The sequence below is a fragment of the Balaenoptera ricei genome, chromosome 9 (assembly GCF_028023285.1).
Source record: "Balaenoptera ricei isolate mBalRic1 chromosome 9, mBalRic1.hap2, whole genome shotgun sequence".
Lineage (NCBI taxonomy): Eukaryota > Metazoa > Chordata > Mammalia > Artiodactyla > Balaenopteridae > Balaenoptera > Balaenoptera ricei.
In genome coordinates this window covers 1,169,241-1,188,108 of record NC_082647.1, presented here as the reverse complement: position 1 = coordinate 1,188,108, position 18,868 = coordinate 1,169,241, and the positions used below count along the sequence as shown (strand labels likewise).

Here is an 18,868-nt window from a genome sequence, read left to right as displayed (position 1 = left end):
TTTCTCCTGGACGCTTCTCAGTCACGGAATCTTTTAGGTGTGAACCACCTCAGCTTGGCACCTCCAACACCCTGTTATATTTCCTACCTGACAGGCCTGTCTGTGTTTCTAAAGACTAAACTCAACTTTTGGTCAATCCCCCAGTTTTGCTCATTTTTTCTGATGGGGCCAAGCACAAAAAAGGTACATTGAAAAAGAAATAAACACGACAACAGGATACCCTTCTTTGAAACGTGCTGGTTTCAGGAAAGAACAGCATGAGGAAACAGCAGACCAGCAGTGTTCCACGTACAGCTAGCTGGTCAGGCCCCCTCGGGCCAAACGCAGTAGGAACCACCTCCCTGGCTAAGAAATGTGGCTAAAAAGCAAATTACTGGCTATTTTGGCTGTGACTTGCTTCTCCAGACTGCAATTCCGGTCTCTATTGTACGACATGTTTAAAATGTTATTTTCTCCAGCGTGTTGTGACTGGCTGCCTCGGCAGGACCCAAGAAGGTTTCACTGTAATTTTAATATCCATGCCAGCCCCTCCCTGGGCTAAACCTATTTACAAACAGCCGCAAGCAATCAAGGAGGCGCGAGTGGAAATCCAGTGTGCTGCCATGGTTTAGAATTTTATTTACACAGAACCAGGTACTTGTATTATTACCACATAAAGCATCACAAGGAGAAAAGCAGAAGCATCACACAGTCCACCAAAGCGTTCATCTGGTCGACCCGAGAGAGAGAGATGCGGGTTATTCATGAAGATGAGCAATGCACAGCTGTCTGGTTTTACTTTACTGGAACAAATCATCAGTAAGCAAGAGGACGCAAACATTGAGGAAAATGGATATCGTATATGCTGCAACAGGAGGCATTCACCGAGAAAGAACGATTAGTAATACAAACCAACCCATGGGTCACTGAGTGAGAAGGAACCGCCATGCAACCAACAGCAAGCAAAGGTCAGAGGTCGTTAGAGGCTCAGAAAGGGGGCTTCCCACTCTGTCCCTGCAGTACAGTCACAGTTTCCAATGATCACTTTTGTGACTATGCAACTGGGCTCATATTACTAGCTGCAACATCACAAAAATGACACTGGCCACCGCTCATTAGCTGGCAAAGTAAGGGTTGTCCATTTTTACAGTGAGCAGCGTTAGTGGATGTCATTGCACACAGCCAGGAGTGAGAGAGTAGCAGAGAGAGAGAATTCTTCTACAGCAGCAAAGCCCTCACATGTGATGCTAATTATCTCTTAGCTTAGCAGTTTCTCTTTAAAGTGTAAATGTGCTCCCTCTGGGCGCCAGAAATATTTAATTACACATCTCGGTGTCTGACGAAACGCGCTCGGCCAGAGCGGGAATGAACGCGGGTCTATTGTTCAAAGGGAGCCGAGCCGCCCCGCTGCATTGAAATGACCAGTGTCTTCAGAAGCCGGCTCACCTTCCGATGGCTGACATCTGGGGGCTGCTTGACACAGAAAACCACAAAGCAGCGATCCGTGTCTGAGCGCGATGCGCTCTGAGAATGTGATCATACCAACGGCCCAGGTAGTACATGAGAGCAACCTTGTCCGCTAGTGAGGGCAGGACAGCTTTTCTCTCTAACGAGATGCTCAGAACCGGGTCTGGGGGTCTGCGTTCCTTTTTATTTACCGAAACCTTCTCGGGCCCTATCTCCTGGGACTCTGGAGAAAGGGAATTTGGGGAATCAGATTTTTCTTCCTGACGAACTGTAAGCACAGAGGGTTGGTTATGTATTGTCCAACTACATATATGGATACGGAGCTAGATACACGCCCATATGCATATATGTACAGACACACTGGATGAGCACCAAGACGGCAATGGCCGTGTGTGTAGCTGCATCCATTTTGCCAGTAATGACTGCTTTTTGAAGAGTCTATCTCAGGAAACGTGCCCTAAGTAAGATTTTTAGAAATAAATTCGTATTAAGAAAATGTAAGTAATGGCCAGGCAATCGGGATGGAGGGGGTCTGTCCAAGAGCGTCCAGGACCCCCTGCCGCTCGCGCCCTCTGCCTCCCTGGGGAGGGGGACAGGGTGACAGGTGAGACGCCAAACTCGCGTCTCTGCTGGAGCTGTTTCACGTGCTATTTAACACACAGGGCTATTCAAATAAATAAATTTGTTTTGTTTTTCAAAGTGGGCTAAAAGGCAAAAGAAATAGTATCAAAATAACCTTCAGAATCTGTAACACAAATTCAAGAAATCCAGAGTTATGCCTGAAACCCCTTCTTTATGACAACACGCCGTTTCAACCTCCCTCGAGTTACGTATCTGTGACTGTTCAGATACAAATCACTTTACGAACACGTGCAATTAAAGTGGTTTAAAGAGCGTTTTGCCTTTATTCTCTAATTCCTTGTTTTGAATATTTATCTGTTTTCCATACTTGCTAGGTTTCCAATCAGCTAAACGTAAGGGAGGTTCTAGAAAGCTCAGAACGTGGCTATGGGTGGCCTTCGACACCTTCATTTTCTCTCTAGATATTTTTAAACTGTCAGCTTCCAAACTGCACCACAAATACGCGGTAATGTGGGAACTCCAGCCAGGTGTTCAGCCAAGGTCATCCATTTCAGAATCTGGGCCTAGCTCTTATCACCATAGCTAACCAGCTGAGCACCCAAACGAAATCTCTGGGCTTTCTTCACCAATATCCTGTGAAATTCACACCCTAGGATTCTTCACCACTTGAAGAATCTTATCGAGAACAATGACCACATTCCCACAGTTCTAAGATACCCATTCCCCCCTCACACTTTAACACCTCTAAAGCTAGAAAGCGTCTTACAATTCACGTGTGCGTTAACATGATCTCCCCTCCCCTCCCCTATACACAACATAAATAGATTTATAACATTCAAATATTAGCAGATGGCACGTCTTACAGCAAACGGCCCCTTGGACCCAGGAAAGCCCTTCTCTCTGTGCCCGCACTCAGCACGCTACCCCGCCGGTGGGCCGTGGGTCTTACCTGCGGAAATCCAGAAGGGACCTCGTGGAGGAAGGCACTCCCTGGTCATACCAGCTCAGGAAGTGGAACTGCGTCACCGTGCGAGTCTCGTTGGTTTGAAGGTTCTTCAGATAAAAGCTCCTCACGAGGAAATCCTCGCACCAGATGTGCTCAGAGACCAGGTGCACCTGGGCGGGGGGAGAGCGGACGGGGGTGTGTGTGTGCAGAAGCAGGCGTTGGCTGGGGGCCCAGCTCGGCTGAGCGCGGAGCCACATTGCGGAGAGAGGGGTGGGGACCACGGGGGCACGTGGCGGGCGGGGGATGATGGTGAGCAGCCCCGCCCACCTTCCCAGTTTCAACACGGTTTACACAGAAGATCACTTGGTGGGTTTTTTGTTTTTTTGTGTTTTTTTAATGTCACTCTGGGGCATAATAGTCAAATTATTGGAAAAACCTGTTACAATCCAAACGATTCTAGTTTCTGTCTTTTCTAAGCCATGTAAACCTTCAACAAACATCACCAGAGAAAAATTATACTTTTGAGCAAAAACGCCACACGAGGTTCCACTCTCACTGACATGTCATCAGGGAGGCACCACCTGGCTGTAGAAAGAGGAGACCAAAGGCCTCCACAGGTGCTGCTGGGCCCTGAGCTTGGAAGCCCAGGGCAGGGACCCCAAAGCCACGACCCGCTTAGGGGGAACCTCTGTGCTTCTAACGTGGGTCCTGCCGTGGGACTTTGGCATTCTGAATAATTTTAATGCAAAACAGGGTCAAAGGACACACTCCAGTACTAGTTTAACTGCCCAAGTTGCCTTAGTTCCTTCTGGATGTGGGCAAAAATCCAGCAGGAGAAATGAGCTTGCCTGCAGGGGACCCTCAGATAAAAAGGCCAAGCACTGCGGACACAGACCACCGGAGAGCAGCAGGGGCCGGGGTGCAGGCGGGATGCTAAGAATTAGGGACAGAGTCAACAGAGGCTTCTTTCTGAAAACGGATCCAACAGGGGCCTGTTATCCAGAACCAGGCTCAACTGACCACCCAGTGAGGTCATTTTTTGGTCCTTTCTGTCTAAATCTGTATTCATAAAATTAAAAAAATGAAAACCATTTCTGCCAGAGTCCCCGTGGCATAGGTGTCTGGAGGCTCTTGGTGTCTGTTGACCACGGGCCTGGGGACACCTCCTATGGGAACCGACTGCACAGCAAGGCTTCAAGGGACAGCGGCCGGCGACCACACAGGGCAGGCCCGCCAGTGCCCGCCACAGCCCACGGCCCCCAAGCCTACGGCCCACGGCGGCCACCCGGGGAAGTACCTCGTAGACGTGGTAGAGGTTGGAGCCCTCGTCTGGCCAGTAGTGGTAACACTGCCTGACGCCGTTCTCCGAGAGGGGGGTCAGCATGACGATGACCACACAGCCGCTCTCCCACACCATCTGCAGACAGACAGAGACCGGTGTGAGTGGCTGAGCCCCATGACACACGTAGTTAGTGCCCCAGAGACACAGTCCAAATCTATTCCGTGCACAGGTAATTTATTTCATTTTCATTAGACAGTGGACTCTGCAGCTGCTTTTGCATCTCTGAATACGCTGGCCCCATAATTTGCATGTTCCATGGAATATTAAAAAAAGGATCTAGTAAACTCGTTCCACACCTTGTAAAACCTCCTCAGTTGTACGTTCAGCTGCCTGGCTCCCTCCGTTTTGGTCAGTAACGCAGGACAAACAGGCAACTGGTCCCACAGCGGGTGGGCTGGCCCGACTCGGACACACCACTTCTCCGTGGGACACAAACAGAACTTAGTGGACATGCTCGTTTTCCAGTACTTGTCATTATTTGTGCGACTAGACAAACAGTTTGCTTTGTGGAGCTGCCATCCTATCGGAAGCAACCCTGAAAGTATTCCTTCCCAAGTGCGTTACAGCCACGAGTCCCCGCCGGCATTTCGTTTCCTTTTTACCAAAATATAGCAATACTGCCCAAAGGAAAGCGCACCCCAAACTGACTTAATCATCCATAACAGCCACACCAAAACCAGCTCCGAGACACAAGAAACAAACAGACCCACATTTAAACACCAGACATGGCAAAGACACAAAGGCTCTCGAACTTGGCTTCTTTTCAGACAAAACTCACAACTTTGTGGCCGTGAACCTACGTGCTTGGAGCATCTTTGCTAAAACCACTGATTCTATGGGTTAAACGTAAGGGATAGAAATAGTCAATATTCTTTTTTTTTTTTAAATTTATTTAATTTATTTTTTTATTTTTGGCTGCGTTGGGTCTTTGTTGCGGTGCACAGGCTTCTCATTGCAGTGGCTTCTCTTATTGCGGAGCACGGCGCGTGGGCTTCGGTAGTCGTGGCGCACGGGCTTAGTTGCTCCGCGGCATGTGGGATCTGCCCGGGCCAAGGCTCGAACCTGTGTCCCCTGCATTGGCAGGCAGATTCTCAACCACTGTGCCACCAGGGAAGTCCTAGTCAATATTCTTAAGGCCCCTCTTTGTGTATCATTTATAGTGGAATTCAAGGGGACTTGCGGCAGTGTTTACAAAAAAGCCCACATAAACGTGAATTACGCTCAAACCCACATGTTTTCCTTCTCTTTGGTGCAAATCCAGCAACAGATGAGAATTCAAAGCCAGCGCCCTGCTCTAAGCTTCTCAGGCCTCCAGACCTACCCACTGATCTGTCCTCCTAACACGTAGCAGTTTAATGTGCCTTGAGAAGGTGCAGAAGCCTAGTGAAACCATTACGAAAATGAGGAGAAACACAGATTTTATGAGTGTAATAAAAATACAATGATCCAGGCCATAAACTAATCATCGAGGCTCTGCTTGTGCCCCCCAGGAGTGGCATTAGGAAGGCCCTCCCCCACCGAGGTCCTTCTGTCTGGGGACCCGCCTGGCTCTCTGAAGGTTTGGTTAAGAGTGAATCCAAATGAAATAATTTAAGCGAACAACCGCAAAGGCACTCCTGGGGATAATATTTCTTTTGAGGTCACTGGGTGAAAGCAGACAGGGGAACTGACTAAATCAAACCAATCTCAGCCCACGTGGGCACCAGCATCACAGGGCGGTTCCCACTCCGCCAGCCCTGCCCGTGTGGCCTGGAGCCTGTGCGTGGGGTGACGGCCACCTTCGCCACCTTTTCCGGTCTCCCACTGTGCTGCCTGTGCCAGCTGGACCCCCGAGCACACCGGGAAAGCTGGGGCGGCTTTCGGAGGGAATACAGGATCTGGTGGAAACTCCAGCTGAGCAGGTTCCGTTTCTGAACAGGAGACCGCACTCCCGCCCTCTTCCTTGGCTTGGTTTTGCAGGGTCGTGCCTGGCACGAGGAAGACGCGATTTCTGTGCCCAATCTTTGAGAAACCTACTACGTTTTTCTCTTCGAGGAAGTAAATAATGACCCGGATTCCCTACCTGATCTTGCTGTGGTCCACTGAAGCCAGCGCTTTGCTGAATTAAAGAGCGATGGTTGAATACCAGAAATGGCACTTCCTAGCACTTTCCATTTGGTTAAATGTCAGACAACACAGCATGCGTGGTCGTCTCCCGGTTCATTGGGCACATTTATTTGGCACCTAGCATGGGTCAGGACATCAAAGGCCACGGCAGGGGTGGGGAGAGAGGTCCTGGCCATAACGGTCCTTTACTGGCATAAAGTGGGTTGCTTTTCCCGAACAGGAAGCAGGTGCTGTCAGCCCTGGGTCAGAAGAAAGCTGTCAACGTGGATTAAACGTGGCCTTACATGTGGGATCCCGAGGATAAGTCCCTGGCGCTGCGTTTGGAGAAGAACCGGGAATGCCCCCCTTTTCGTGAGCTTCTCCTAGAACGCACCAGCACAGGCCAGGGAAGCCCACCCTGAAGGCACGTTATCACCCCTCACACGAGGGTGAGGGGCAGGAGTGACGGGGCCACCGGTGGTGACGACGCCCACCGACTTCTTCACTGGTGGTGGTGTCACAGGGGTCGGGGTGGCCGTCTCCGAGTTCCTGGGCTGTCATAAAACACTCCAGCTACACCCCGCCACCCATGCCTGTGCTCCCAGCCCCGAGTGGCACTCAGAGGCCACCCAGAGAAGGAACACAGGATGACAACGCAGGTGACGCAGCTGAGCCTGGGAACCTTTCATGGTCGTCAGACCCAGGCGAGTGGAAAAGCTAACACGCGGCAGTAGTTCAGACCGTTGGCCCAAGTGACATGAAATACATACGCTGGAGGCAATTTGATCCAACTGAGTAATTTACAGATTGTTGGTTAAAAAACAAACACCATATCGCTCTTTGCAACCCCACAGGGGTTGAACTTTGTCCCCTGAAAAGACACGTTGACGTCTTAACCCCTGGCACCTATGAACGCGGCCTTATTTGGAAAGAGGGTCTCTGCATATGTCATAGAATTAAAAAGACGAGGTTATACTCCATCAGGGTGGGTCCTAATCCAACACAAGAGGAGGGAGACACCATGTGAACATGGGCTGGGACCGGGGAGACGCCGCCAGGAACACCCGGGGCCCCTAAAAGCTGGAAGGTCCTCCTCTCAGAGCTTCCGAGGGAGAGCGGCCCTGCCGGTACCTGGATTTTGGACTTCTGGCTTCTAGAACTGAGAGAATACACTTCTACTGTTTTAAGCCACCGAGTTTGTGGAAATTTGTTACGGCAGCCCCAGGAAAGGAATACACTCACTGATACCTGCCCTCTACTCCAGCCCCAAATCATCCACAGGTGTTGAAAAACACCAGCTCCAAGTTCCTTATATTAAGCTAATTAGAGCAGCTGGAAAGAAACTACGGGGTCTCTTCATTCGAAGTCTTTCTTGAGCACCAAGTGTTTAGCAAACAAAACTCTTTCAAAGCCCCACTGAGACCCGATTAAAGGCAAGACAATCCACCTGAATGGGTAAGAGGCCAGGTTTCTTCTACAAAGCACGCTGGTCTCTCCCCACCTGAATGGGTAGAAGGCCAGGGTTTCTTCTACAAAGCACGCTGGTCTCTCCGGGCAGGAAGCTTCTCCTCCCTTTACCTGGATCTCTTGTGATGAGCCCCTTTCCACCTTGTACTGGTCTCGTCTGTGTTGGCACGACTTTCCACTACCAGATTGTCATCTCCTTGAAGACTAGAGCCTCGTCTGGTTGCCATTTCTACCTCCAAGGCATCTGGCACAGTGACTTATCACAGTTGATGCTTAGTTGAAAACAATACATGTTTTAAAAAGAGATCGTTTGAAAAGTTCTGTAAAAAGAGAACTCAAAGAGAATGCTATCAAAGGCTTGCCTGGCAGAAGGGCTCCTAGGACTTGCTCGGTGCACAGAAGAGTGTCTTTTCTGAAGCGCACGCGCCGTCTGCATGCCCACGGCAGCGGCCACTGCAGGAAGCGGGGCAGCTTTTCTCCAGACCAGGCCGAGCATCCTCGCCACCCCGCCACACGACTCATTTCCGTCGCCGGCTTCTTTGCAAAGGTTGAACGGAGATCAGCTTAGGCCTGGCAAGGAGGATGCTGACAAATTTGAAAACGATAAGGCCTCAGAGGTCTAAGAGCACTTGCATTTTACGCCAATCAGCTGTAACCACGTGCTCTGAAATCGACTGAAGAAGGAAAACAGCAGTGTCTACGGCACCTTTTGCGGCGCAGATCCCCAGCCCCGCTCACTCTCGCCCTGTCCAGAGGGCGGTCGTAAGAAACGCGCCATTAAGCCTTTCCAGACTCTGGTCTGCTTTGGCTACACAATCACAGGCCCTGAGTCAAACTGTGAACGCTGGGGGTGGCGGTCTGGCTAAATGAGGATGAAGGTGATGAAATCTTGATTACATCTTCCGTGTGTGACTCACACCCACCTGGTTTGCTTCTCAGTAAACAAAGCTGTCAGCGTGGGCCTCCCTTGGAGATAAAACCCTGAGGTAATGGTAGCAAAGCCGATATTAAATGCTGACACCCAGGAAGGGCTGAGCAGGGAGGAAGGCTTCTCCCAGCTATTAAGATCGGACCTGAGCCCAAGCCAGTCTCGATTCTGGATAAACTGCAGCAGCTACCTCTGGATGTTTTCCACCAGCAAGACGGAGAAACCGTCTACATAAGAGATACTTGCCATTTCACTGGAATCGAGCAAGAGTTCCTTTGCAAAGACAAAACAGCCTGCTTGTGCGTCAAGCAGAGGCGATGTAGCTGGTGTGGCCATTTAGCATTTCCACAGCGAGGCCACTCACAGACCAAGCTGCCTGTTTATCCGAACTTTGTGCAGTTGCTGCGGAGGTGTTTATGTCAGGTATCTGACTGTATGGGGAGTCACCTGGGCCCGGGACTCTTGTCCCTTAGAATCACTTACAGCTCCCTGGCCCGTGTTTGTGTTTCAAATTTAATATGCACGTCGACTTCTTAGGTAAAAAAAGTGCCACTTAGGCTGCCATCTTTCTTTTCAAAATCAGGACCTGATGTAAATGCATCAGATCCACTTGTGAATCAAGAGAAGGAGGAGGAGAAAAAAGAAGAAAGAAGAAAAAAAACAAAGAAAGAAAGAAAAAAGAAGAAAGGAAAGACAGACTAAGGAACCAGTATTACACAGAAAAGCAAAGTGTTTTCAGCTGAGGTCCATAAAAATCAGTTAAAAAGGAAACTCAGGCTGTGATTTTTACCCGAGCCTGAGCTAAGGCTCTGCCACGTGCCTGGCGTGAGGACACGCTGCCGGGCTCACCATACACGACCGTGCACAGCCCTGCACAGAGCACGGTCTCCAAACCCACGTTTACACAAGATGATCTGACAAAAGTTTCCTTTTATCTTTAAAGGTTTGTGAATTCATGTACAGAGAATTCAACCAGACTAAATATCTGAAGTAAAATATCCTGGAAAATCTAGGGCACGTGGTTAAAGTACTTGTGAACTCATGCAAATGAAAGATCAGGTTTTTCCTAAGAAATTCACTGTCCTCACTCAATTCCTGCGTTCCTTTAATTTAATCAAATAATGTGCTTTAACATCAAAGTTCACAGGGTTCCTGAGTACATTTCCCCTGACCACAATCTCTTAACACTCCAGGATCAGTAAAATCTGCAAATCCCTCCCTTTCCCATTGTTCGCTGCCCAGGGCTAGTGCTGGACGAACATCCAGCAGCGACTCAGCATAAGCTGAGGGCCAGGGACAGGAGGACGTCCTCCTACGCTGGGTCCCGCCTCTTAGAACACCCAGACATCACGAGCCCTGACGTGACCAGGCGTCCTGCCGACTGGGGGGCACTGGGGTGCCTGCACGGGTGCGCCAGGCTCGGCTCCTGGGGGCTTGGGTGACGCTGGCTGTAAAGCAGTCACCTGTCAGCTGACCTGCCCAGAGGTGGGAGCCCAGGCGCGCTATGGAAACGGGGCTGCCACCTCCCGGCTCCCTGTCTGCTGGACCCAGCCTGGCCCCGGCGCACGGCTCACTCCTGCAATTCGTCATGACCTTTCTACTGCATTTCTGCTTCACCCCCCTGCGCAGTAAGTCCCTGGAGGAAAAATCTTTATGTTCCTTCGGTCTTCCACGGTACTTCGCTCGGGTTTTTCCTTGACCATCCTAAGAACGACGATTGATGGGTGCTACAGAATAAAAACACTTTATTTAAATCAAGCCCATCCGTTTGGAAAAGTGCACTTCCCCAGTTAAGACTTCATAGCAGAATATACTTTCAGAAAGTGGGAAATAGAAATCAACAGGTGGACTATTTTCTCGGTAAAATGTTAATATTAATAATAATAAACGTCGACACTAATTGGGCACCAGCTGAATTGCTGCTGACCTCAGCAGGCCTCCGCCTCGGAGTCTGTGGCCCAGCTCCCCAGCCTCTGATTCTGTCTGGAAGTTACCAAAAAGTCTGTCAAGCAAGGTGGGCAAGGCTGGAAATTCTACAGTGTCTCCCCCCACGAGCCCCCAGTGAGCGGGGAATGGTCACCAGTCCCTGCGCTGGAGGGGCCCCGGCCCCAAGCTCAGGCACCGCTGGCTGGCCGGGGACCTCGCGCGCCCACTGTAGGGTCCACATCCGCAGACAGTCCTCACGCACCTGAATCAGCCACCGCGCTGCCTTGTCCGAAAATACAGAAGGAGAGACGGCAGACAGCCCACGGCCCGCACGGATGGGGCTCCCTGGAGCACGGGGGTGGGACGGTAGGGCCGGGGGCCGGAGCAGCTCCAGGACCCATGGGTGATGCCCGCCTGGACAGCTCAGGGCCGGGCAGCCTGCGCCCGGGGCTCGTCCCCCCTCCCTGCTCACAGCCCAGAGGCCGCTGTCCTCCGGGAAGGCTGTCCCCAAGCTCCCGAGGCACCTGGAGCTCGTGTGTGCGCCCAGCGGGCCTGGCTCCCGGCCGGTGTGCAGGGCTCCCCTCCTTGCAGGGGAACCTCGGCTCCTGGAGAAGCCTTCCCCCTGTTCCAGCCTTGGACGCACGCACGCACACGCGCACACGCACACCTGGAGGATGTAGCTCACAGCCTCTGTGTCTGGGGGGGAGGCACCACGTCCCCTCCGTCACTGCAGGGGCCTGGCCCGCGAGAGGATGGCCTTTCTCTCCTCTTCACGGAGACACACCTGCCCAGTCACCGCCCCCTCCTCACTTTAAGGCCAGTGGGGCAGTGAGAAGCATTTCGGACCGTACAGATCCCGTTTGAAACCCGCCTGCAGCTGCTGCGTGGATTTGGGGGAGTCGTTTGGAATCCCTGGGCCTCGGCTTTCTGCTGGAATTGGGATCCTGATTTTCGTTCATTCTAGTGAAATATACATAACATAGAAATACCTTCTTAACTAGTTTTAAGTGTACAGTTCAAGGGCATTCAGGACATTCACCTTGTGCAACCATCACCACCATTGTCCCCAGAACTTTCTCATCTCCCCAAACTGAGCCTCTGCCCCACCAAACACCAACTCCCCGACCCCTCCCCAGCCCCAGGCCCCCCACCAGCCACCTGTCTCTGCGGGACCCCGTCTGGGGGGATCAGACACTCGCGATAGCCTTACCCCAGGTGGTCAGGGGCGTCGGGTGAGGTCACGTATGCCAAGCGTCTGCCCCGGGCCCAGCATACGGTAAGTGCTCAATAACTGTTATCTTCCTCTCTCCTGCTTCTTTCCTCACGTGAACTTGGACCTGGACGTCGGTCTGCCTTCTCCCAGAGCTGCCACCTCAGGCCCCGGGGACACGTGGGGCTGTCCTCACAGGTCAGAACATGCTTCTACAGGAAGGTCGTGGGTCGGGCATGCATTTGGTTTGGAATGAAATTCTTAGAATACATCATGTGAATTCAGAGAAAGAATTCTAATCGCGGGACGGCGAACAGTGCTGTGTGTCCCGGCAGAGCCCTTGGGGCGGGGAGGGGAGTCAGGAGTGAGGGTCCTGGCTGGGGCAGGAGACCCCTGCCTCGTGGTGACCGCAGTCAGGGCGGAAGGGCCGCTGCTGAGTCACACCTACGATGGAATGCTCCAGAAGTGCCGTGTTTGCGTGAAGACAGAGTCTCCCCGATCCCTCCTCTGGATGTTGCCCCTCCGTCCCGAGCCTGCTGATGGCCTCGGGCGTTGCTGCATATCCCTGGCCCTCCTCCGCCCACCCGCGGCCACTCGTCCTGTTGCGACGCTGCCACGTTCGGGGCTTAGTGTCTGTTTTCTTCTTTGCCATCGTATTGGGTGGAATAATGTCCCCCAAAGTCACGTCCACGAATCTGTGAACGTGGCCTTATTTGGAAACAGGAGAAGGAATAACCTGCTGTCTTCAGCTCCCAGCCTGGGCTCCTTTGTGCCGTGGGAAAGGGGATCCCGCCGTTCACGCGAACCCGCCTCACAGGGGCCTTTCCTATGGGAATTTGCTCACCACAGACACAGAATAAGCCCCCGTGAGCTCCTCCCTGGGAAGGGCCTCAGAGCAGCACCCAAGAGCTCAAATAAAAGGAAGATGCTCCGATACTTTCTATAACAGGTGCTGAGTTCCTGGGTCAAAACTTATCAAAGGCCATGAATCCAGACAACGCGATGAGACATGAACCCTTACTCAGAGGTTTCTGTTCAGCCTATTGTCTTTGACACAGGAAACTGCTTATGTTTCAAATCAGGCTCTGTTCTTAAAAGAGCTTGCACTTCACTGTGGCTTTTGAGAAGTTCTGCCGGCGCTGTTTCCTCCTCGCGCTTTCTGCTGAGCCCGAGGTGGCAGGGGGGAGCTGGACTTGGAATGTTTGAGGATGTTGAGCCTGTGACCTTGGTGAGTTATTAATAAAGAGCCATGCTTGCTAGATGCCCGCTTCTAGAATATGATTTAGAGGCCAACCCAACCAATGTGACTGTGCTAGGAAGCAAATCACAAGCCATGAACTGCCCTCCGTCCCAAGGCCAACACCTCTTCACTGTGTTCTGCCTGCATCCGGACGCCCTGAGGCCGGGGTGTGGAGACCATGGTGTCTCTCAAGGGCTGTGGAGGAGACAAAGTCAGGCAGGTCTTTCTGCTGAAGGATGGCCCCCAGGCTGTGACGGGCTGACGAGCCCAAGACATCCCGGGAGGGCCAGCCTGTTGGCCACAGAGTATCTGCTCCCACCTTGAGGGATGCCAGTGCTTCCCAGACAGTTTGATAAATGCTGACTGTGTCTCATAGTATCTTGCACTTCATCTCACCTTAATGCTTTTCTCCAGCTGTGTCATTTAGGGATATTTTCTTTCCATTTCGAGAACGTATACTCCTTGGTATCAGACCTCCATAAATGCTCTAGAATCCTATTATTATAAATACTGACAAATATTTGTCGGTATAAATACTGACAAATACTGATTATAAGTACTGACAAAATGAATTGTCCCCAACAATGGCAACTACTCGGAATAAGCAGAGAGAAAAGCATACCAGAGCTCCTGTGTACTAGCCACGTGAGCTGGGGCAGAGTATGAGCCTCTAGTCTCACGGGCTGCCAAGATTACAGGACAGAACGTATAAAACCCTCGGCACAGGGCCTGGTACACGCTAAGTGGTCCACGGATGTGAGCAATGACCAGGCCGAGCATCTACACGCCCTCAGGAACTTGTGATTCCGTTGGCAAGAGAAGCTTTCACGCGTGAAGTTACAACCGGGACCTGACGTTGGTAAGAATGAAACTTCCCCTCTTTGGGGGTACTACACGCCCCTTGTAACGGTGCACATCGGGATGGTGGGTCAAAGCACAGTAGAAGCTGCGGTGATAGTGGGATTCTGTGGGTCCCTCATTCCGCCACACGACTCGGGATTTTCTTTATTCTGTGTGTCTGAGCACGAGGAGCCGGGGGTTGGCCGGGGAGGTGGCTGCGCAGACCCTGGGCCTCCACGGAATCCCAGCGACGCTCTGCGGGCAGAACCAGGACCAGTGGGCCCACGGCTCAGGAACACAGCTCCGCATGGCGTGAGGAAGGCCCTCGGGCCCGGGCCCCAAGCTCCCCTCCTGGAGCAGCTCCGCCTGGGCTGCACGACCTCTCGGCAGGTTAGGTGTAACGCGGAGGAGACTCAGCCCTCAAGGGTGGAGGGACCAGCTTGTCCTCACACTGTCCTCGTGCCACAGCCTGATGGCTCTAGGCCATGATCACAGGGTTCAGCTCGGTCTTTTTTTTCTAATAGCGTGAAGGCACCACGAAAGAGCAGGGCCACGCAGACGTGTCCAGTCTTGGTTTCCTACTTGCTGGGTGAGTTACGTAGTCTCCCCAATGCTCGCTTGTCTTGCCTGGGAACTGGGGATGTTGACACCTGTGCGTTGATACGCTTACAAGGCAAAGAACACCGGGACACTCAGCAAATCCTGGATCCCTTCCTGACTCTCCGGAAAAGCCTGCAGAGACCGTTCTCAAGGGTGGAGAGGACCACTGTCCCTCCTTGGGGTGGAGAGTCAGGAGAGGGTTGACTGGAAAGTTGGGAAAGTGAGTGTCAGACCACAGGGAACAGGGAACACGGAATTTGCCAACCTCAGCTAGTCCCTCTGTTGGGATGAACGACTGGGTTAGAGACGGCACGGCCACAGGACCCGAACGGCCCAGCTCTGTGGACCACACGCTGCTGCGGCCCCAACACCTGTGCCCCGGGGCCCAGAAGGCACATCTTCCTCATCTTGTCCTCAGGGGGCCCTTTGTACCAGTTCTGGGGACACCCGATGTGCCCGACACACAGGAGGGGGTTGTTACAGCCGCCGAGCAATGACGTGACCTCACGCGCACACCCCACGGTGCCACCTTCCAAGAGCTGCTCCCACGGAGCTTTGCCACGCTGTGGACAACGGGAAAGAAGCGAGGGGACTGGGAGAGGGAAGCCCACTGCCTCCTGATTTCCCTTCTATTGGCCAATGTTGACACGAGCTCTCAACGTCTGAGCCTGGCCTGAGTGTTCAGGACTTTGCTGAATGAATAGAGACCAACCTGGCCTGCAAAATGCATCATTACAGAGTATCCACAAAGAGAGAGACTATAATCTGAGCACCACCTTTTACCATCATGAAATTAAAACTACAGACAAGAGATACATTTGAATAAAATACGATAATTTAAACATTTATTATTTCATTTCTTTATAGTTCATAAAATAAAGTGGCTAAAAAGGTAAGAGTCTTAAAAGTATTAAATCTCTCAAAGGGAAATTGTCACACTCAAGTTTTGGAAAAAAAGATTGATAATAAAAAATATGAAAGGGCTCATATAAATTCTGAAATCAAGGAACATCTGAGGAACACCTGTAAACAAATCTGAATTGGCTTAATTGAATCCAAGGCGTTATTCATGATCAATGTATTAAGATCTTATTTTCAGAACAAAATTTAATTTAAAAAGACTCACCTGCCAGAAGTCAGCCACGGTTGCGGGCAGCGGTCCTTGGGTGGCGATGTACGCGGGCTTCCTGGGGTCGTGGTCCATCTGCGGAGACAAGACCGCAGAAGAGAGACGAGCTGGAAAGCGGGTGAAGGGCCGGCCGCGGGGAGGGACGCGGCGTGTCCTGTGCTCAGGGTCCCGGCCCTCGACCCACACGTCTGCGGAGTGGGAGACCCGCCGCTCCGCCCCACGGCCCCTCCTGACTCCAAGCCGCCTGCATTTTAGGGGGGGCCTGGGGCCCCCCGGCGCCTGGAGCCTGGCGATTGGGGCTGACTGTTTTCCTTGCCCCGGGATGGAGATAACTGAACAGCGTCGGTAGGAACCGTGACCCAGAGACCAGATACCAGCGCGTTAACTCACGCACAGGCCGTGCTAGGCAGGGTGGTGGGGACGAAGCGGGGGCACCCAGGGCAGCACTCAGGCCACCAACACGGGGACCCGTCCACGGGCGCGTGTGATCGCAGAGGAGTTCGGCCGGCGTGCACAGCCTCCACGGCCACCACTGGCCACACACAGGGTTCGAGGTAACGCGGCCGAGGTTAGCACTGAGGGCGCTGTGCTGGTCAGAGGGCAGGGGCACGGCTGGGGCCTGGAGGGATCCAGCAGCAATGCCTCCCAGGATGAGTTACGCCCCTCCCGTGGCGGCTGGTTTCTCTTTACCCCGAAAGGGGCTCGGGCCCAGGGTCCTCCTGGGGTCTGAGAGCCAGTGCGGCACACGCTGCCTAGCCTTCCAGCAGCTGACTCCCCTGTTCTCTTTCCACCTCGCCAGACAAGGACCGAAAGCAAACAAAGGACAATGCCGTGGTGGGTTTCCTGGCTAGGTGATCTGTCCGAATGCAGCCTGCTGGCTTTGAGAGAGGAAGTTTGGCCTAAAAGACCTTCATTATAACATCTAATTCAAAGACTGACTAAGCAGAAAAAAAAGGATATGAGAACGAAGCCTGGAGAAGCAAACAGGATTAAATCAGAGGGACGGGGCTCTTTCCCCTCACACTGGCGTCCTAAGAGGACAGGGAGGGACCAGGCGAGGTGTTAGCAAAGACGTCCTTGCTGTCACCCCCTTGAGGACCGCAGAGGCCTCGCCCAGAAGAGAGTGGGAGGGTCTCCCCATGGTGTCAGGCGTTTGCTCACTTATCAGGCTGTACAACATCCTTCATTCTTACCCATCCAGCACCAGTTTCTACGCTTTTGACACCAGCGTTTGATGAAAGATTTAAAATGCTCTGCACTTAAAGGTACCTGTTAAGAATACACCTCCCAATACGGTGAAAAACACAGAGGGTGCAACCACACATGATTCTACGGCGACACGTGAGGACATCACCTGAAAGCCCCCTCCGAGTTTGGGTGTGAGAAGAGCCCACGTGAGGCGCGTCCGCCTTAACACGAATCCAGTGAATCCTCCCGCATCGCCCGCCCATCAACACTTTCGGGGCCGATGGTTGTCAGCGTGAAAGGATGCCCCCAGCGCACCTTCTAATTATGTGCACCACGAAAGAGGGAAAGAGCACAAAAGAACAGGTGTAAGTTATTGTAACAGAACAACGTCTGACGCTAGCTGGAGGGTGGAGGGGCAGGAAAAAAACGCTTTTTGTGCATCTAATTTAGTGAGATTCGTAATTGAAACCGGAAATGCACAACACACACAATACAGGTAAAATTACGTTACTCTGTAGCTGAAAGCCCCAATTAAAATGTTTCAGTAGAAAAATGCTTGCCAGAAATAAGGAGTTTTATGTTCAAAATATGCATTTGTTGGGGGTGACAGCTATTTACGGAGACCCCTATCTCTTCCCTGCAAATAGTTCTGCATGAAAAGTAACACCCCACCTCCTTTTCAAGTGTGCTTTTTTGCCCAAAGCAATTCAGAGAGCAACACATTTGAAAATCGATAGTACGTTCAACCTAGCACATTTAGCGGCTTCCACAATGAGAAATATGCGATTGAAAGTAAAAATCGGAACAGGGTTTCGGGAGGGTAAATAAGGCCCCCTGTCATGGGAGGTCTTGATATCATGGTGTTCCCATCTTCCCCATCCACTGCTCAAACTGAGACCGGGAACGGAGGACGTGGGGCTAGGGGTAAGGAGACAGGGGGTGCTCAATGGCCCATCACTCCCCTCCCCCTTGGCTGCGTCACATGGCTGCCACCTGGAAGGCAGTAAGTGATCACAGAGTGGTGACATGTGCCACCAGTTGAACAGTAACTGAGACGACCACCACCATCGCCTCATCCCGTGCACATCCTGTTGGACAGAAAATAAGTCTGGGCAGAAGCACTCTGTGCGTGTAGCAAAGATAAGGCCACGGGACTCAGCCCAGTTCTGGGCATCTCTGAATGAATGAAAGCAAAAATTTCACTAAATGCACCGAAGTCTTACTACACTTAAGATCTCCAAGGTGGGATAAGCATAACTGGAGGAAATCGCGTCAGTTTCTACGGACACGACTTCTCCATCAGGAGCTCTGGCTGCCAACCCAGCCTGGTGGGGGACGACGCCTCCACCTCCAGCTCCTGGTGGGGATGAGCACTGGCTTCTGCTGGCATCTGAGCTGAATCTTCCCCCGTTCTTCCTTGTTGTTTCCCATTTCTTTGTAGTGTACTTTTTATCTGTAGGACTGCTGTGATTACAAACACAAGCTCCAGCACTGTGAATGAAGTCAGGGTCTCTGGCCTCAGTCTCAGTGTCTGTAAAATGGGTGAAGCGGGGGCGGGGAGGCGGGACATGGTCTCTACAGGCCCTTTAGCTCTGGGATTCTGGGATTTTTTTCAGAAAAAGTAGACCCCCAAAGTTTGTGTTCAATCTACTGTTCATGTGGCTGACTGAGTCTTATGAAGATACCACATGAACTAGGGTGCCCGCAAGGTATATCCCTATGAATTTCTAAATGCACAGTTAAAAAAAAAAACCTAGCGATTTGGTTCAAGCTGTAGAATGACAGTTATAAATGACCATGAGTAACTAGTTCTAAACTGCATTTTAAAATGTAGCAATATTTCCCCAATGTTCCAAACAAAACTCGTCCTAAAAACTAAGCCTTCAGCATATTAAGACCAGAGCGCCTGTGTTCTGAAGCCTTGAAGGGTGACTGGCAG

General features: G+C 51.9%; 1 protein-coding gene across 1 annotated transcript in view; it reads right to left on the bottom strand.

Moving 5' to 3' along the window:
• PTPRN2 (protein tyrosine phosphatase receptor type N2) overlaps positions 1 to 18,868 on the bottom strand; it is a 697,051-nt gene that overhangs the window by 24,663 nt on the left and 653,520 nt on the right. The window contains 3 exon segments of the mRNA XM_059932932.1: positions 2,978 to 3,144; positions 4,272 to 4,391; positions 15,739 to 15,816. Coding sequence (XP_059788915.1) covers positions 2,978 to 3,144; positions 4,272 to 4,391; positions 15,739 to 15,816 — 365 coding nt within the window.